The sequence below is a fragment of the Corella eumyota genome, chromosome 1 (genome assembly GCF_963082875.1).
Source record: "Corella eumyota chromosome 1, kaCorEumy4.1, whole genome shotgun sequence".
Lineage (NCBI taxonomy): Eukaryota > Metazoa > Chordata > Ascidiacea > Phlebobranchia > Corellidae > Corella > Corella eumyota.
The window spans coordinates 21788134-21806847 of NC_137490.1; the positions used below are offsets into that span (position 1 = coordinate 21788134).

At 29.1% G+C, this 18714-nt stretch overlaps 2 protein-coding genes across 4 annotated transcripts; both read left to right on the forward strand.

The window, feature by feature from the left end:
• Nucleotides 1-4055: 4055 nt before the first annotated feature.
• On the forward strand, nucleotides 4056-10305 carry LOC145742272 (uncharacterized). Its single transcript, XM_082560058.1, has 2 exons — nucleotides 4056-6538; nucleotides 7459-10305. Exons 1-2 carry the CDS (start codon nucleotides 4075-4077, stop codon nucleotides 10050-10052), a joined length of 5058 nt encoding a protein of 1685 aa, XP_082416184.1. The 5' UTR covers nucleotides 4056-4074; the 3' UTR covers nucleotides 10053-10305.
• A 244-nt stretch (nucleotides 10306-10549) lies between these two features.
• LOC145753408 (uncharacterized) lies at nucleotides 10550-17843 on the forward strand. Of its 3 annotated transcripts, none has more exons than XM_082569823.1 (12): nucleotides 10550-10686; nucleotides 12152-12382; nucleotides 12779-12903; nucleotides 13005-13107; nucleotides 13320-13355; nucleotides 13972-14007; nucleotides 14100-14135; nucleotides 14792-14827; nucleotides 15534-16846; nucleotides 17435-17470; nucleotides 17644-17679; nucleotides 17808-17843. In XM_082569823.1, exons 3-9 carry the CDS (start codon nucleotides 12805-12807, stop codon nucleotides 15563-15565), a joined length of 378 nt encoding a protein of 125 aa, XP_082425949.1. In that variant the 5' UTR covers nucleotides 10550-10686; nucleotides 12152-12382; nucleotides 12779-12804; the 3' UTR covers nucleotides 15566-16846; nucleotides 17435-17470; nucleotides 17644-17679; nucleotides 17808-17843. The 3 variants fall into 3 exon arrangements, with proteins under 3 accessions (XP_082425949.1, XP_082425957.1, XP_082425963.1); XM_082569831.1 differs by having other exon boundaries at nucleotides 17647-17679; XM_082569837.1 differs by lacking the exon at nucleotides 14792-14827.
• The last annotated feature ends 871 nt before the right edge of the window (nucleotides 17844-18714 follow it).

Here is an 18714-nt window from a genome sequence, read left to right on the forward strand (position 1 = left end):
TTTTTCTTTCAGGTTTGTATACAAAACACTTACTCTATTATTGACAAATCTTTAATTCAGTAAGCTGTGATATGTTGGCGTATTTAGTTACTGTAATGGAACCCCTGTGTTAGTTGTATCAACATTATTATCAGTTTACACGTTACAGAAATTGAATATTAATGTTTAATATATCACGTATATACACTTTAGATAATGTATTATTACTTGAATACAACCTGATTATTATGTAAGAGTTACTGTTGCTAGGTAAATTATAAAATAAATAAATCGTTCTAAAAACCTTAATACATAAACACTGAATAAATTTATTACCCAAATTGGATTTTTTAACCCTTTATATTACAAACAACTACTAAGCTGTGTTTTGTTTTAGTCAGTGTCTCAGATTGTTAAACAATTGATTGGTATACTTGTATAAGTGTTGAATGTTGTGGGCTTTAAGTTTGAGGGTCACTTTCGCTTAGAAGTACTTTCAACAGCCTACTTCTGTGATTCAGTCCCGTAAAGAGGTAGGTTAATTTATTACCCATGATTAGGGTGAAAGGTATTTAAATAAGGATGTCTAAAAGCCGCATAATGTTAATAATTTCCTTCTTTTGGGTTTGTGTAATAGAGGGGGGTTTAAAACACTTCGGTTAATGTAATGTACTGTGTTTTCTTGGTATCATCATCTTTCTGGTATGACGTTATTCATTCTACGTCGTTCCCTTTTTCTAGTTTACCGCCATTTCGTATGTTAGTTGTAGTTCTGGCTTTAGATTGGAGGTAGTTTAATTAAATCATAAAATTGTATGTGTCTTTGACGTATACATTAATAAGGTTTTATTTAAAAGAGGTCTGCTGTTAAAAAATTAACAAACTAAATAATGTTTTTCTTAAATATGAAATTAAGAAATTGGTTAACGGGTTTTTTACGTTATTTTTTGGGTAAATGATTCTAAAACTGTTATATATTAAATATATTGGCCGTTAAATTATAATTTTTTATTTTAAATCATAAGTTTTAGTATTTTAAGTTGTCTAGCAAGTTTATTTATAAAGAAGTTTAAATTTCTAAAAAGGTTAAAAAATTAAGGCACAATTAGGCGACCAAATCTTTAAAAGGGGTTTTTTTTAACTGTCAATCAACAAACAACGTCATAATAAAATTTCATTGTCTTATATATAATAGATATAAAATATGTATAACAACCGCAATTGTTAAGTCATACGTAAGCGCAAAACAGTGTCGCTTTTGTTGGTATCAAAAACTTGTTTAAAATGTTATTTTAAAGTAATACAAGTTCTAAAAAATACCCTTTTTTATATTATCTTAATATAAATGACGTATTTAAAATGAAATTTAATAGAAGTGTTTTATTCAGCTATTGTAGTACATTAAAAAAAAATACAGGCGCTATTTTTTTATTTGTTTTAAACATGTTGTTGTTATTTTACATTTAAATTAATTAATTTTACGGATATTTGATTTTATTTTTACAATTATTAAGTTAACATTTATAAATTTCCTACCGCTCTCATGCTGTAGCGCTCTTGAGTAAGGCGATATAAATGGTATAAACTCCTGCTGTGCAAGCACTTAATCAGCAGCTTATTTATCGGACAATTATAATCTTTAATATCCCGAACTAGCAAAGGCAATTTGAAGCTGAGTCGGGGTGATGGTTGTTATACTTTTTGTTTAGGTCGTAAAGTCGACCTTTCCACGTCAATGATAAAGACATACAAAAAAAAACAAATTTTAGTGACTAGTTTTAAAACATTGATTAAATGCTCTTAAAGTTTCGTTTTTAAAATTTATTCACAGGTAAACTTTACGCAAGGCTGCATTCATTTGTACATAGATATAAATTTGACAGCTACTACTTTTATTCATGAATTTCTACGACATAATTGTTTCCGTTCAAGACAAACTTTAAAAGGTCACTAAAGTTCAAGAGTTGTTTATTAAAAGTTTGAATCACTTTGCTGTTTGCGACCTAAACCAAGCATTTTAAATTTTTTTAAGGGAACCTTTACTACAAGTGACTATATATTCTACCCTTAGTGTAAAAAGGTCGACCTTACAGCCTTTCAAATGGGTTTTTATATCACCCTAACTATAGGTATTAAAATAATGTTTTTAAAATGACTACATTGTGCAGTACTGATTTAGCAATATTGGGTGGTTAGAATAAAAAAAACAGAAAAAAATATTTAAACCTATAGTTTATCATGACATTTTTACCAAACTGGATTTAAAAAAATATTAGCCTTTTAAGACTGTTAATACATTGCCGTTTATATAAGTCGATTAAATTGAAAGTAGTTGATAAGTAAACAAAAGTAACTGTTTGCTTTTTGGACTTTATACTAGTTGTATTTTTTCGGTAAGTTAATTTAAACCGATTTAACTGAATGAAACACAAGGTTATTTACAAACCAAATATGTGGACAGCATTGAAATTCTTTTGTTAAATTAGGCCTATGTTTAAAAGGAATTACTAGTTGCTTCAAGACAGGGTTTTGTGGTATTAAATTACAGGTTAAAAGCTATATTTGACCGTACGCCTAGGCTTATAGTTATAAGCGTGTACTAACAATTATGCGCTCTCGAGAAGTTATCTCTTTTAAAAGTGTTTTTTCTATGAGTACCTAGTATAGAAAGGACTGTATTTTATTCTGAATAAAATTATGCAATGTTATTAACTAAAGTTATAGCTTTAATAGTAAAGGCACTTAACTTTATTTCATTGATGCAAAGGATATTTTATTTATGTTGTTTAGACAAAAATGTTGATAATTTAGTAAAACTACAAGGTGTAAGTCTAGACGAAATTTGCTAACATAGCATTACCGCTCGTCTAGTGACAAAAAAGGCGTTCTGCAACGTTGCTTGAAAACATCTTCTCCAAAAATGAACTGAGATTAGTTACCAGTTTGTAATATTAGTGAAATTTTATTTTAGTGAGTTTTAAATCTAAAATAATGTTGTTTTGAGTTTAACATCATAAGTTATTAAATGTTACGTCATACAGAACAGGTTTAAAAATTAAAATTGGTGTTTTATGCTGTTTTGAAGTAGTTCTAGTAAACTAGAATAAGAAAAGCTCAGAATAGCTTTGCACGCCCTACTGTAAACAAAAAGCTTTTACGCTCTGACTCAGTTAAATGGAGGTGAAAGCTAAGGGAAAACTTATCGCTAGTTTTTCAGTCGCTTACTAGCAGCTATTGTTAATATTTTTAAATCGCTCTTTTGTATTTAAAAGACGTTTTGTTATTATTTTAACATGGAAAACTACTTTGAAAATGATTTGTTTAAAACGTTAGAAAGTTAGGTAGATTGGTGAAGTTTTTATGCAAAATTTAATACAGATTTTAATCCAACATTTAAAGGTTTTTAAATTACTAGTTTTTCCAAACAGTACGATATTAATTTGTTAATTTTACCTAGACAAAAATATAAATAGCAATCGATTAAAACGTTATTATTGATAACGGCTCTCGTTTATATTATAATTACGTTGTTTGGACTATTACGCTAAGCACGATCTATATATGGGAAAATTGCTTGGGCTTTGGTCTAGTTTTTCCTATAATAACATAATAGAAATATAAGATTAATATATTAAATAAGGATTTTAAATTTTGGTTAGCTGGTAAAAAAATTTTAAAATGCGAAAAGTGTAGATTGTTGCTATGGCAATAAGTGAAGTTACAAATGAAGGTATTTTACTTATTTTTTTATAAAATATTTAACAATTTGATTTTTTTTATAAAAATGTTTTTCTTAAGATTTAAACTAGTTTAATAAAAAAGTGTAACCAAAAATATTAAGAGGACAAGCAGTTTATAAGAAAATGAAATAAATTTAGACTGTTCAAAAAAATGTAATATCTACAGTTGAAAATTACAAACAAATCATTCATTATTAAAAATTGTTTAAATTTGCATTAGGCTTAATTAACATGGTTAACTTAATTTATGGTTGCAATTTTTAAATCAAATATATAGTGTTGTTTATTTTATGTTAGTAATAAGTACTCAACTACTATTTTTAAAGTATATATATTTAAAAAAAATAAACTAAAAATGACTGAAGATGAAATTATTCAACAACTTGCACAAATTTGTGACCCCGATGGAAAAGAATTAAAGCCAAAACAATCTGCAAAACTTTTCCATAAACTTGGGTTGATTTATAAAACTGAAGGTTTACAACAAGCTGACAAAATTAAATTAATTCAAAGTGCAGCCTTGCTTAATGCAGCTATTGTTAGAGATCCTGAAAATATTGAAGAAATTAAACAAGATCTATCTCAATTTTGCTCTGAATTAGTTAATCTTGCAAAAGCAGAAAAAAAAGAAGCCAATTTAGTGAAATACGCTAAATTAATTGCTGAAGATGTAATAGAAATGAGAAAGGGGGTAAATGAAAAACTTGCAAGCATTTGCAAAATTTCCGATAAAATTCCTGATATTGAATTTCAAAAACTAAAAATTGAAAAAATTATTTCGGTTAGTAACCTGCAGAATTACATAAGTGAAGAATATACAAAGATTATGAAACGTCTTGCAGGGTTTTGTGAAGAAATAATGGGAAATCCCCCATGTGAATATGCTTTAGTTGGACTTGGATCACTTTCACGAAAGGAAATAACTCCTTACTCCGATTTTGAAAACGTTATAGTTTTGGATGACAGTATCGCAGAATTGTCTAAAAAACGCCAAGAAGAAGTAAAAGAATACTTTAGGTGGTTTGCTGTAATCTTTCAAATTATTTTGATTAATCTTGGAGAAACTATTCTTCCTGCTGTTCATATCCCGAGTTTAAATAGTGGGGATTCAACCAAATTTAATCTTTACGACGCAATAACACGTTTAGGTATTTCTTTTGATGGAATGATGCCACATGCTTGTAAATCGCCGCTTGGAAGGCAAATGAAAACTGAAAATAAACAATTTATTCTTGAGTTAATTCAAACTGTAAGCAAAATGGCCAGTTTCATTGGGTCTGATGAAAATATAAAAAATGGTTATCACTTAGCTGATATGTTAATGACATCATGTTTTATCTCTGGCAGTCAACAAGTATATCAACAATTTAAAGAACTTGTTGAAAAGGAGGTCAAGTCTTTGGACAAAAAAAAATTTTTGTCATCAGTCGAAGAACAAATTAGTGAAAACAGAAAAGATTTTCGAGTTTTAACACAACTTGAACAATTAAATGAAAAATATAAACTTAACATTAAAAGAATGATTTACAGAAGTTCCACTTTATTCGTTTCGGCAATTGGTAAAATTCATGGCATTAAAAGTGCCTGCTGCTTCGACATTCTAGACACACTAATACAACAAAAACTAATAGCTGAAAATGTTGGTTGTGATCTTAAATTTGCCATTGCTGTTGCATGTGAGATACGACTAAGGGTTTACATGGATAAGAAATCACAAGATGATATGGTTCAACAATCCGAAATAAAAAGAAAAATTGTAGACGATACAGTTGGAATAAAAAGTCTTTTAGAGTATTTTGTAATAATTACCCCATTTCAAGAAAACATATCTGATTTGCATGACATTACAAAACCCAGTATGTACATAGTTCCACAAACATGTTATTACTTACATAATTACAGATATGCTATAGAGTGGGGAGATACTCACCTTAAAAGTAAAGCTACTGAAATCATTAACGCAACGCATAAACTAAATTATGGATTGTCGTTTTATTGGGTGGCTGTTTGCAAATACGAGCTAAAGCAATTTGAAGAAGCCTCAAAAAATTTACAAACCTCACTTGAAATCCATCTACAAATTCCTGAGGATTCTACTAAAAAGAAATGGATTTCGATTTATCACTACTGGGTTGGAAGATGCAAATATGAGCTACAACAATATGAAGACTCATTCATTGATTTGCTTTCATCGCTTAAAATGCAACAACAAATTACAGAGGATCCATCTACAGACACATGGTTGGCTAGTTGTCATTTTTGGTTAGGTTTGTGCAAATATGAACTTAAGCAATATCTAAACTCGATAACAAATTTGAAAATGGCTCTTCAAATACATGAAGAAATTGCTAAGGATCCAACTAAATATAACTGGATTGCCATTTGCAAATATTGGATAGGAATGTGTGAGTATGAACATGGTTTGCATAAGGAAGCTTTAAAAGACCTGCAAACTTCACTTGACATACAAACTCGAAATACTCAAGATCCAAATAAAATTGGTTGGGTTGCCGGATGTCATTATTGGATAGGAATGTGTCATTATAAGTTTGAACAATATGAAGAAGCGTTAATAGCACTGCAAGCTTCACTTAAAATCCACAAAGAAATTGATGTAGATAAAAGGGATTGGATAGCTACTTGTTATTACTGGATTGGTCTTTGCAAATACGAACAAAATAATATCAAAAAGGCTCTAAATAATTTGGAAAATTCACTCGAAATTCGAGAAATTATGTCAAAAGATCTTGGCACTGACGAAAGTGTTTGGATAAATCTGTGTCAAATTTGGATTGAAAAATGTAACTTGAAAATGGAATGAAATTCAGGCTCATTTAAAATCATGATCGATTTAAACAAAAAATTATAAATATATATAACCTTTTTCTTATAAAAAAATGTGATTATGAATAAAAAGATAACACCATTTGTTATGCATGTTTTATTGTTACCCAAAAAACCTAACATACGTAACATGTGTGTTTTTTGTATAACCTATTTTAATCTCTGTACAAATTTATAAATATAGGCTATACTTTGAAATAACGTATTAAAAAAAAATTGGATATTTTTTATATATAGCTTATTGTTTTTTTTACCTTCAGCGTATTTTTTAAAAATTATATAATTGATATAATATGTTTTTGTTATCACTAGTGTGCTAAAGTTTAATTGGTGCAAAATTTTGTAGATCTAAATGCTTTCTATTAATTACTAAATATTCAATTTTTTAGGTACTTAACTAGGAGTTTTTACTCTTTAAATTGTGTATTAATATAAAACAACTACACAAATCTGACATGAAAAGAAATATCAACAAACTGCAATATTCTGACTAGTCAATTTTCCACCCGACATGCTACATTTAAATTGGTTGCAAAAAAATGGTTGCAACTGATAAATGCCTGTGATAATTAAGTTTAATTAATGTGTTTAAGGTAGATTTGTAAAGAGGGCAAATAGTTTTTAAAGAAGCGTGTTAAGCTAAATTTGTCTTTTCAAAAAATCTTTACGATTTATGGATAAAGGTTACATATATTTTATATTTAATAAAAACTGTTCAAGTTAACATTAAGCTTAACATTGTAACTTTTAAATCTTGTAGAAATTCTATTAAAAACTTAATCCCATTTATAATATTAAATGGTCGATAATCTTTGTTTATTTTCGTTAGTAGTAAAGTAGATCAATCAAATTCTCATTGTATAAATTTTTAAAAATTAACTAAAAATGGCTGAAGACGAAGTTATCCAACAACTCGCAAAAACTTGTGACCCCGATGGAAAAGAATTAAAGCCAAAACAATCTGCAAAACTTTTCCATAAACTTGGGTTGATTTATAAAACTGAAGGTTTACAAGAAGCTGACAAAATCAAATTAATTCAAAGTGCAGCCTTGCTTAATGCCGCAATTTTTAGAGATCCTGAAAATATTGAAGAAATTAAACAAGATCTATGTCAGTTTTGTTTTGAATTACTGATAAGTGCAAATGCAGCAAACCTAGAGGCAGATTTAGTAAAACATGCCAATTTAATTGCTAAAGATGTAGAAGAAATGAGAAAAGAAGTAAATAAAAAACTTGTAGACATTTTAAAAATTCCTGATCAAATTCCTGAAAGTCAATTTAAAAAACTTAAAAGCAAAAAAGTTGGTTCTATTTACAACCTGCAAGTTTACATAAGTGAAGAATATACAAAGATTATGAAATGTCTTGCAGGATTTTGTGAAGAAATAATGGGAATTCCCCCATGTGAATATGCTTTAGTGGGACTTGGATCACTTTCAAGAAGGGAAATAACTCCATACTCCGATTTTGAAAATGTCATAGTTTTGGATGACAGTATCGCAGAATTGTCTAAAAAACGCCAAGAAAAAGTAAAAGAATACTTTAGGTGGTTTGCTGTAACCTTTCAAATTATTTTGATTAATCTTGGAGAAACTATTCTTCCTGCTGTTCATATCCCGAGTTTAAATAGTGGGGATTCAACTAAATTTAATCTTTACGACGCAATAACACGTTTGGGTATTTCTTTTGATGGAATGATGCCACATGCTTGTAAATCACCGCTTGGAAGGCAGATGAAAACTACAAACAAACAATTTGTACTTGAGTTAATTCAAACTGTTAGCAAGATGGCCAGTTTCATTGGGTCTGATGAAGATATTAAGAATGGTTATCACTTAGCCGATATGTTAATGACATCATGTTTTGTCTCTGGCAGTCAACAAGTATATCAACAATTTAAAGAACTTGTTGAAAAGGAAATATCTTTGTTGGACAGAAAAACTTTTGTGTCTTCAGTTCACAAACAAATTCGTGAAAACAGTAAAGATTTTCAAATCTTGAAGCAACTAGAACAATCAACTGAAACATACAAACTAAACATAAAAAGAATGGTTTATAGAAGTTCAACTTTATTTGTTTCAGCAATTGGAAAAATTCATGGCATTGAAAGTCCATGCTGTTTTGACATTTTGGAAAATCTTATTCAACAAAAATTAATACCTAAAACGGTTGGCTGTGATCTTAAATTTGCCATTGCTATTGCTTGTGAAATACGACTACGAATTTACATGGATAAAAAATCTCAAGACGATGTGGTTCAACAATCAAAAATAAAGAGTAAATTTATAGATGAAACAGTTGGAATAAAAAGCCTTTTGGAATATTTTTTAATAATTACCCCATTTCAGGAAAATATATTTGATTTGCAAAAAATCGCAAAACCTGACACATATTTAGTTCCACAAACATGTTATTACCTTCATAATTACACATATGCCATAGAGTGGGGAAATCAAAACCTTTATGAAAACTCAATAAACAATACTTTGTACAAATTTCGAACTCTTAACCTGGGTTTATCTCACTATTGGGTGGCTGTTTGCAAATACGAGCTTAAGCAGTTTAAAGAAGCCTCGACTGATTTACAAATTTCACTTGAAATCCATCAACAGCTTCCTGAGGATGCAACGAAATCAAAATGGATTTCAATTTATCACTACTGGATTGGAAGATGTAAATATGAGCTACAGCAATATGAAGACTCATTTATTGATTTGCTTTCATCACTTGAAATGCAACAACAAATTACAGAGGATCCATCCAAAGACACCTGGTTAGCTAGTTGTCATTTTTGGTTAGGTTTGTGCAAATATGGACTCGGGCAATATGAGAAATCGCAAACAAATTTACTTTCTGCATTTAATATTCACAAACAAATTGTTGAAGATCCAAATAAAAGTAATTGGATATCTCTTTGTCATTATTGGATTGGTTTGTGCAAATATGAGCTTAATCAATTTGAAGAAGCTTTAGAGCATGTCGAAACTTCATGTAGAATTGAAGAGAAATTACCTCAATATCCAAACACTGTTGTAAACATAGTATCTTATAACTATCGCATTGGACTGTGCAAGTATAATCTTAACCGGCGTGCAGATGCTCTACCCAATTTTAAATCTGCACTTGAATGCCAAGATTTATTGACTCAGAATCCAAATTATGATGGAGATGTTGCAAATTACCATTATTGGATAGGATTGTGCAATTATGACTTGAGCAACTTTAAAGTAGCTTTGCCTGACTTGCAACTATCTTTAGAAATTCGACGAAATATTTCCAGAGATTTAAACAATGATGAGAAAGTTGCAAAATGTCTCTATCAATGTGGAATGTGTAAATACTTTCTAAATCAATACCAGGAAGCAATGGCAGATCTGCAGGCTGCACTTACAATTTACAATAAAGCTACAAAGAGTTCTAGGAACAGTCAAAAAATAGCTTATTGTTATCATTGGATCAGCAAATGCAAAACTGATATTAAACTTTAAAAACAAAATAAATCTTTTCTTTATAATTTAAAAGGGTGGTTTTTGTATTTTGATTGCAAATTAAATTAAAAAAGAGCTATTAGAATTCAAAAATTATAATTAAATCATTTCTAGACTTTATATTAGTTATTTTTTTGGGATTATGTTTACTTTACCTTTCTCAAACTTACTTGTTTATTTGCAGCTTAAAATGTTATTACTTTAGGGCTTTTTAATAGGTTTTTTTTTTTTTTTTTTGAAATAATACATATATTTTCTGGTGAACCCTAAAAATATGTAGCCTTGTTAAATTTATTTAACCCAAAATATGGGTATGACAATATTGTTTTAAAAAAATGTTGGGTGTTTAAAATGTTTAATGGTGATTACATGTCTGATATATGTTTTTGTTATTGTTAGTATGCTTAAGTTTAAATTGTGTACTATAAGATATTTAATCTATTAAACAAGCGTATAATCATACCTTTTCTATTACTTACTAAAACCATTGTATTTTTAGATGCAACTAGAGATTTTTTTAAATGTATATAAATATGAAACCTAACCTTGACATGGGAAAAAGCTTCAACAAACTTGTCACTGTTATTTCAACTCAAATCAAATATCTTAATTTTTCATTGCTGAATTGAAAAAGGTAAATTTTTTTTTTTGTATATATTTTTGTACTCGATGTGGGAAAGTCGAACGCGCAACTTAAACATAGAGTAACATCAGTTACTCCGACCCAGTCTCGAGTTGTCTGTGGAAGTTTGGGATATTATATAGATTATAATTGCCAGATAATTATGCTGCTGATTGCGTGCTGACTCAGCAGGAGTTCACACTGTTTATAGCACCTTACTCAAAGGGCTACAGCAAGAAAGCAGTGGGGATTAAACCCACGACCTCATTAGTGGTGTAGCAAGTGAGCTTAATTACTATAATAAGTTGTGAATTGATTTGCAACTATTACTTAAACAAAACAACCATTGTGAGCTCCTGAATAATTACTTTGTTTACTAAACTGGTGTAAAAACAATCGAATAAGAAATAATTACCCTTAACAAAAGATACATTGTAAGATATGATTGAAGCAAAGATTTCTACTATTAAAAACACAGTTTTAAATAATGTAAGCAAGTACAGTTTACACAAAGCATAAGCGCAGATGCCTCCTGATCTGCAAGATTTAGTTAATTCACTTTGGTTTGCTGCATTATTTTTTAATATGTTATCATATTTTTGTTGTTATAGTTTAAAGTAATAATTTTTAAATATATACATTATGTTTTAGTTTTTAATTTGTAGCCTAGCATTTCTGTAAGTACTACTAACACAGTAAAATTGGTTTAATTTGCTTATTTAATAAAAAGTTAACTTTTAGTTCTTCTTACAACCACTTTGAAGTAATAAATGTATAGAAGCAATACTTCTTCAGCTAGAGGCTATGTGCCTATTATTTTTTTTAGTGCTTCAATATAAAAGTTCCAAGAGACTAAAATTTTATAGTTTAAGTTTTATTTATTTAATGGAAGGGTGCACTTCAGATTTGTTGATTTAAATATGTAATAAAACTGTTCTTTTTAAACAGCTCAAGTTGTAGGTAATGATTAGCTAACTTAAAATTAGTTTTTAATATCGTTCCCCTAATTTAGTTCCTTTATATTTTATCAAAGTTATTATTCACAACTAAAAGCTATGTAACAAATAAAATGAACAAGTTAGTTTTAAGTTTGATAATTTTAAGTTTAAATGTTGTAAATGGGCAACAATGGTTTGCTCATGAGAATGTAGAATATTACTTTAGTGTAGCTAAGGTTAATTACGCAACAGCAGTGACAAGATGTGCAGAAATAAACTCAATGTTGGCAACGCCCAAGACATCAAGAATCCATGATTTTATTAATCAAACATTATATTTTTTTGAAGGTAAAGATTTTAAATTTAAAAAATTAAATTTATTGTTGGTTGTATGTAACTGGTTTAGTGGTTTTATTTAAATTATAATTATTGTTTGGTTTCGTTCAAAATGTGATTTGTGATTCGGTTACGAAAAGATTAACCGAATCACAAAATCTTTAAAGATTCGGTTACGAAAAGAATTAACTTTTATATTTAAGGAAAAATATACCTTTACTGGATCGGTCTAACAAGAACAAACTCCTCTTTACCTTTTAAGTGGAGCGATGGAACAACTTTGCTAAGAAACCAATCTTACTGGGGTTATGGCCAACCTGATAATCACGGAGGGTTCCAGAATTGTGTTCTGTTAAGGCTTGTAGACACAAGGTGGTATGATGATCAATGTCGTTATAATGGCAGATTTATTTGCCAACGAGATTTACCGGCATGTAAGTATGTTTATATTAATTTCCAATTTTTTTTTTGTATATATCTTTATCCTCGATGTGGGAAGGTTGAATGTGGACCTATACATAGAATAACATCAGTTACTCCAACCCAGTCTCAAGTTGCCTGTGGCAGTTTGGAATATTATAGATTATAATTGCCCGGTAATTAGGCTGCTGATTAAGTGCAGGCTTAGCAGGAGTTTGTACCATTTATAGCGCCTTACTCAAGGACGCTACAGCATGAGATCAGTGGGGATTGAACCCACTTCCTCATGGTGGTGTAGCAAGTGTTCTTACCGCTACACAACGCTGCCAGTAGATTTTAATCTTTTTACTTCGTTTTAAATAATTTTTAGCAATGTTTTGCTGGTGTAAAAATGTTTTTCTGTTGTACAGCTACAAGTGTTTTGACAACAACTACCATGACAACCAAAAAGGTAAACTCAGGCTTTATGACTACCTCGATTGAAACAAAAACAATGTTAAATCTAACGACAACTTCGTCTACAATCTTCTCTAAAGTTAGTATTTAATGTTTATTTTTCTTAATATAATTTTTAATAAATAAAAAAAATTTAGAGTAATCTTTACTAAAATTCTTTACTAAAAACTTTGTATTTAGGACGTTCTACTAATTATAGCATTGTCAATCATCGGGACATTTTTACTCATTTCTAATTTCACTATTTTTTATCTACTCTATAACCGAAAAATCAATGTTACATGTAAGTTTATTTTATGGCCAACTTGAATATAGGTTATATTTTTATTATCTAGCTTTTGAGTTATAATTGCTATTTTTAATATTATTGACCAGGTTTTTTTTTAATATTATTTTGCCAGCTGTTTTTAAATACTTAAAGTTTGACACTAGTTAGCAGATTTTGGTTTATAAAATAAGTTTTGTCATTGAACTAAATTGTAATTTATTTTACAGCAAAACCAGGAAATGAATACATAGACGTTGTTGCATGTAAGCTATGTATATTTGTTTTTATTATTACTTTAAACTAACTCTTGCAATCAGAGGTAGTGTGGTATAAGGGTCATGGCAGCTGACTTCGATGTTTTGAGCACAAGCCGCACCATTGCCACACTATTTGCCATTAAGCCCGGCATTTATTAATAGCTTGAACACCTCACAACCCAACAAAAATACAAAACCGATCGTCTTTACAGTATAAAAAAAGCTGTATAAGAAAAGCACATTTGTGTTGGTCCTTTTAAACTTCAATTGGTGTTTGCAAGTCGTGGTAAGAACCGGCAGCGTGGTGTAGTAGTAAGAACACTTGCTACACCACACATGAGGTCGTGGGTTCAATTCCCACTGATCTCATGCTGTAGCGCCCTTGAGTAAGGCGCTATAAACGGTACGAACTCCTGCTGAGCCAACACTTAATCAGCAGTATAATTATCGGGCAATTATAATCTATATAATATCCCAAACTGCCATAGTCAACTCGAGACTGCGTCGGAGTAACTGATGTTACTCTATGTTTAAGTCGTGAAGTCGACCTTCCCACATCGAGGATAAAGAAATATACAAAGAACTTTTGTTCCTATTTACTAAATTTTATTTTATATCACAGCTCGACTAGAAAATAAATATACGGAAAATGTTGAATGTAAGTATGTGAGTTAAGATCATTAAAACAAATTTAATAAACAGCAGATTTTTGTTTACGATTTTGAACAAAGTTTTAATTTATTTTTACAGCCGAATCAGAACATGAATATGCTGAAATTGTGGCAGGTATGTATATATTTTAATATCTTTTTTAATAAACTATATTTAAATATATAAAGGAACAAATTAAGGCCCCTTTTACACGGTGTACGTAACGTAACGTAAGTTTGCGCAACCATTTAAAATGAACAGGGTCGTTTACACGAACGAAAGTTTGCAAAAGTTACGTAAGATTTCGTAAGCGGTATACTTGTCATAGATATTTTGTATTAATATTTAAAAAGAAATCCCTAGAACACGCAAAGTTACGAAACGTTACGCAGCGCAATGCAACGTTACCTTGTCGTGTGAACAGGCGTTTACCTATAATTAATTATATGCGAAACAGTCAAATAATCTGGCTATAATATAGATTTCTAGCTATTTAATTAAAAAAGTATCTGTTTTAAATAAATCTTTGTCATAGTTTAAAGATAAGTTTGGTTTGTTAAAGTAAAAACAATTATAATTTTGCTAGCCTAACTTTTAGTTACTCAGCTTTATTTTTTTTGCTTCGTTTGTTACCATAACAACGATTAAAGATTGAATTGCGCCAGATGAGTCGCCCAAGAGCAGTTCTTAAGCGGGGCTTTACTCGAACTTAGTTGGGTCAGGTTTTACTTATAGGATTATTTAGCAATTAAAAATATATTTTTGGTTTTAAATTAAAATTTTTATTCTAGTCGAACCAGAAAATCGATGTAAAGAAGTTGTAGTACGTAAGTTAACGTGCATTTGCACAACTTAATTTCTTTAATTTAATTGTTTTAATCAATACCAACGGTTTTTAACTTAACATTTTACGATATTTACTTCTTTAAACTCGCTTTAGTTCCGCGATAAAGCTGTGTAAATACTCGTTTAATTTATGTTTCTATCATACCATACCACAAGTTACCAGTATAGTCGCCTGATTTTTAAAATGGGAGATAGATAATAATTTAACACAACTCGCTTGTTATTACGTTAATTTAATGGATAATAAACTCATTATTTTTGTCAGCTGTGTTAAAATAAGCATATATTTTTTAATCATTTTTATAGATTTGGTTATACTCTTTTTGTAACTCATTTCTCCGCTTTTTAGAAATAGAATTAAATAAAGGTCTGTTCACACGACAAGGTAACGTTGCGTTGCGTAACTTTACGAGTTCTAGGGATTATCAAATACAAAATATCTAGTAAAAGTATACCGCTTACGAAATCTTGCGTAAATTTCGCTTCGGCTACAAAACTTTACGAAATCTTACGTAACTTTCGCAAACTTTCGTACGTGTGAACGACTCTGTTCATTTTAAATGGTTGCGAAATCTTACACTACGTTACGTTGCGTTGCGTTGCGTACGCCGTGTGAACGGGCCTTAAAGAATAATAATTTGAGGTGGTCATGAATTAAGTGAATAATATTAAAAATTATTTTTACAGGTATTCTTGATGGAATTTACTTTAACAGATAAGTTTACACTTTTTCTCTGATTTTGTAAATATTATCGTGTTTTTAAATATTTTTTTTTGTATATGCTAATATTCTTGAAAATTTTTACAGTAATATTCTTTTTGTTATTGTTTTTCCATTGAAATTTTTTTTTTATAACTAACAAAGTCAATTTTAAGATTTATACTTTTTTGAGATTTTGGTCAAAAAAATGTCGGTTTTATTTAAAAACATAATTTAAATATATTCTTTGGTGTTTCTAAGTATTAAACAATAAATTAATTTAACTATTACTTAATTTTTGTTTTTTAACTTTTTAAATCAACTAAATCGTCAGTTTAGTTAACTGTGTGGCCGAACTTTTTTTTTTTACAATAAGTGAATTAAAACTAGCTGTAGTAGGTAAAGTTTATTTAAGTAAAAGTTTATGGAATATTTTCAACTATAACAAATAATAATTGATAAAGTAAAATAAGGAAAGAATATTCATTAATTGTTTTTGTATTCTATATCTTGTAATTTAATAATGATGTCATAATCTAGTTTATTGTGTTCAACGATTCGGGAAGTTCTGACACTTCTACTAACTTTTAAACTTATTGTCTTGCTTTTTTATTTTAATTATTACAAAATTTAAAAAAGACAATTCATGTCAAGTGAACAAATCTTGTGTACTCTGTATATTATTTGTTAGGCTTTTATTTTCAATTAAATTTTTTTGAAATTACGAAATGCCATTGTGTATTTTATTTCGGTTTATTTTATAATATTTATTTACAAGCAAAAATGCACCACACAAAAACTTAACACGACCGTTCAGCAGGTTGTTAACAATGCCACTCCACATAAAACAGAACTCTCAAACTTAAGTTAATCACATGCCACTAAACAGTGACGCCCTAAGTAATACCGCTGTTTGACGCCCTAAGTAATACCGGACAAACTAAGTAATACCGCTATTTGTTACAATATTTACGGCCCATCTTTAAATATAATCTTGCAATAATAAAATGTGTGTGAGCACCTGTTAATGTCAAAAGAACAAATAGTTTAAAATTGCTGCGACTTAGACATTAAACCTTATGGCCATTAACTCTGTGTCAAGGCCAGTAGGACAATTCATAGTTTTAACAGTAGTTGGTGTCTTTATTACTTCAAGTGGTAATGTTAGTGCCCAAACTAGTAATCTAAACATATTCATGTAAAATATTAAATCGTGTTTATGTAGGTTTGTAAATCTTGGTTTAAATTGGAATTTATTTTGCAGGCGAACCAGAAAATGGAAATGCAGAAGTTGTCTTAGGTAATTTTTAACATTTTATGTCACTAATGGCTACAACATGGTTGTTATATTGGTATAATAATACATTAGCGTTTATATACCACTTCGGGATAATACTTGCTTAAAAATTGATTTTGCAAATAATAAATGTTAAGTTTGTAGAACTTGTTGAATTTATTTGCGAACCTTATTGTATAATGTAATAAGAATAACATGTGTTAACAGCAAGTTTGCTATAACGTTAACTCATTGGATAATAATCTACTTTCTATTGTAAGCGGTATTATAATTTGCACTCTTTTTTACTTCCTCTTACTTATTGTGTATCGTACTACACACAACTAACAGTTTAGTTTTATTTTCTGTATATTTACTACCTGTAAACGTTAGGCTTAAGCGCGATTAGTATGACATTGCTGCGAATCGAACCCAAAACCTTTCAACCAGTAACCAACTGTTTAAATGTTTCAGTAGTGGAATACTTGCTACAACAAATGATAATGTATCTTATTTATCAAGTCACACCATATTGCTGTCTATATATAAGAACCTATATTGTTTATGTAAGACTAAGTTTGTTTTTATGTTTAATTAAAATTTATTTTGCAGGTCAACCAAATCCTGGATATGTAGAATTTAATGCACGTAAGTTAATTTTAGTATTTTGTTTCTTAAATTAATAAACTAAACTTTAACATGCAACGGTTTAAAATTGTAAAAGTAAGCCGTTCTAATCTGCCCTGTTTTTTTAATATTTAAAAATACTTAGGGTACAGAGTGTTTACTAAATCTTGTTTTAAAAGTAATTTATTTTGTAGCAGAAGCAGATGATGGATATTTAGAATCTGTTGCGCGTAAGTTTAATTTAATATTTTGTGTTATATTACATCATGGTAACCTGCCATTAAATCGGCCTTAATAGAGTACGTAGGGTATTGGGTTTTATAACTAATTCTTAATCTAAAAATAATTTATTTTGCAGCTGAACCGACTTATGAACAAGTAAAATATAAAGCAGGTAAGTTTATTTAAATATTTTTTGAAATATTATTTAACTAAACAGTTATTTGCCTTATAAATTGTATTTACAAGCAGTTTTTACATGTCCTTGATTTCTCGTGTATTATTTATTGAATTGTAATTTATTTTGCAGCCGAACCGGAAGATGGATACGTAGAAGCTACTGCACGTGAGTTTATATTAAATATATTTTTATAATATGACACTTAACATGCAAAGGTATAAAAATTTGACATTTTTACTCTTGTAAAAAACTAGGAAATTTTAAAATGGGACTGGTTTTAATTTAAGTTTGTTTGTGCGTTAGCGAGGTTCAATGTATTTAAGGCTGTCAATTGTTTATATTTTATTAAACATTTTATTATCTCCATATTATAATAAGTTATTTTGTCTATATTGCTAAGCTGTTTAATAAAGCGACTTATTAATGTTAGCGTACGTAAACTAAATTTTGATTTCTTTTTACAGACCCACACAACGTTTACATCAATTCTCGTAATTAAATTTACATCAAAATCATTTTCTGTATTTTGTTTGAGAATAACTTTGTGTAAAATGTGTTAAAATATTTAAATTTTTTTTATTTTTGTTCATTTTATGTTTTTGATTTTTTTAGTTTAATTTTAAAACTAAAAATGGTAACAGTGGGTATCGAACCATCGATATCAAGGCTTCTAAATGCGCGATGCTAAGCCTTTTTAAGACATGCACTGCCTGTAAAAATACTTTAAAACTTTAAATAATTTTGTCCAAAAATAATTATAGTTTAAAAATTGTTATCCATTTTTTTTGAAAGTCTTATTATTTTATTTATGTAAATTATATCGCTTTTTAAATGCGGAAAATTGTGTTTTGTTTACCCCGGGCTT

What these genes read in the sequence shown, in the direction of transcription:
- LOC145742272 (XM_082560058.1), top strand. Translation starts at nt 4,075, where the DNA reads ATGACTGAAGATGAAATTATTCAACAACTTGCACAAATTTGTGACCCC. An exon ending in ATGTAACTTGAAAATGGAAT is followed by an intron (nt 6,539 to 7,458) that starts GAAATTCAGGCT and finishes AAATGGCTGAAG; the next exon opens with ACGAAGTTATCCAACAACTC.
- LOC145753408 (XM_082569823.1), top strand. Translation starts at nt 12,805, where the DNA reads ATGACAACCAAAAAGGTAAACTCAGGCTTTATGACTACCTCGATTGAA. An exon ending in CGTCTACAATCTTCTCTAAA is followed by an intron (nt 12,904 to 13,004) that starts GTTAGTATTTAA and finishes CTTTGTATTTAG; the next exon opens with GACGTTCTACTAATTATAGC. An exon ending in ATATGCTGAAATTGTGGCAG is followed by an intron (nt 14,136 to 14,791) that starts GTATGTATATAT and finishes TTTTTATTCTAG; the next exon opens with TCGAACCAGAAAATCGATGT.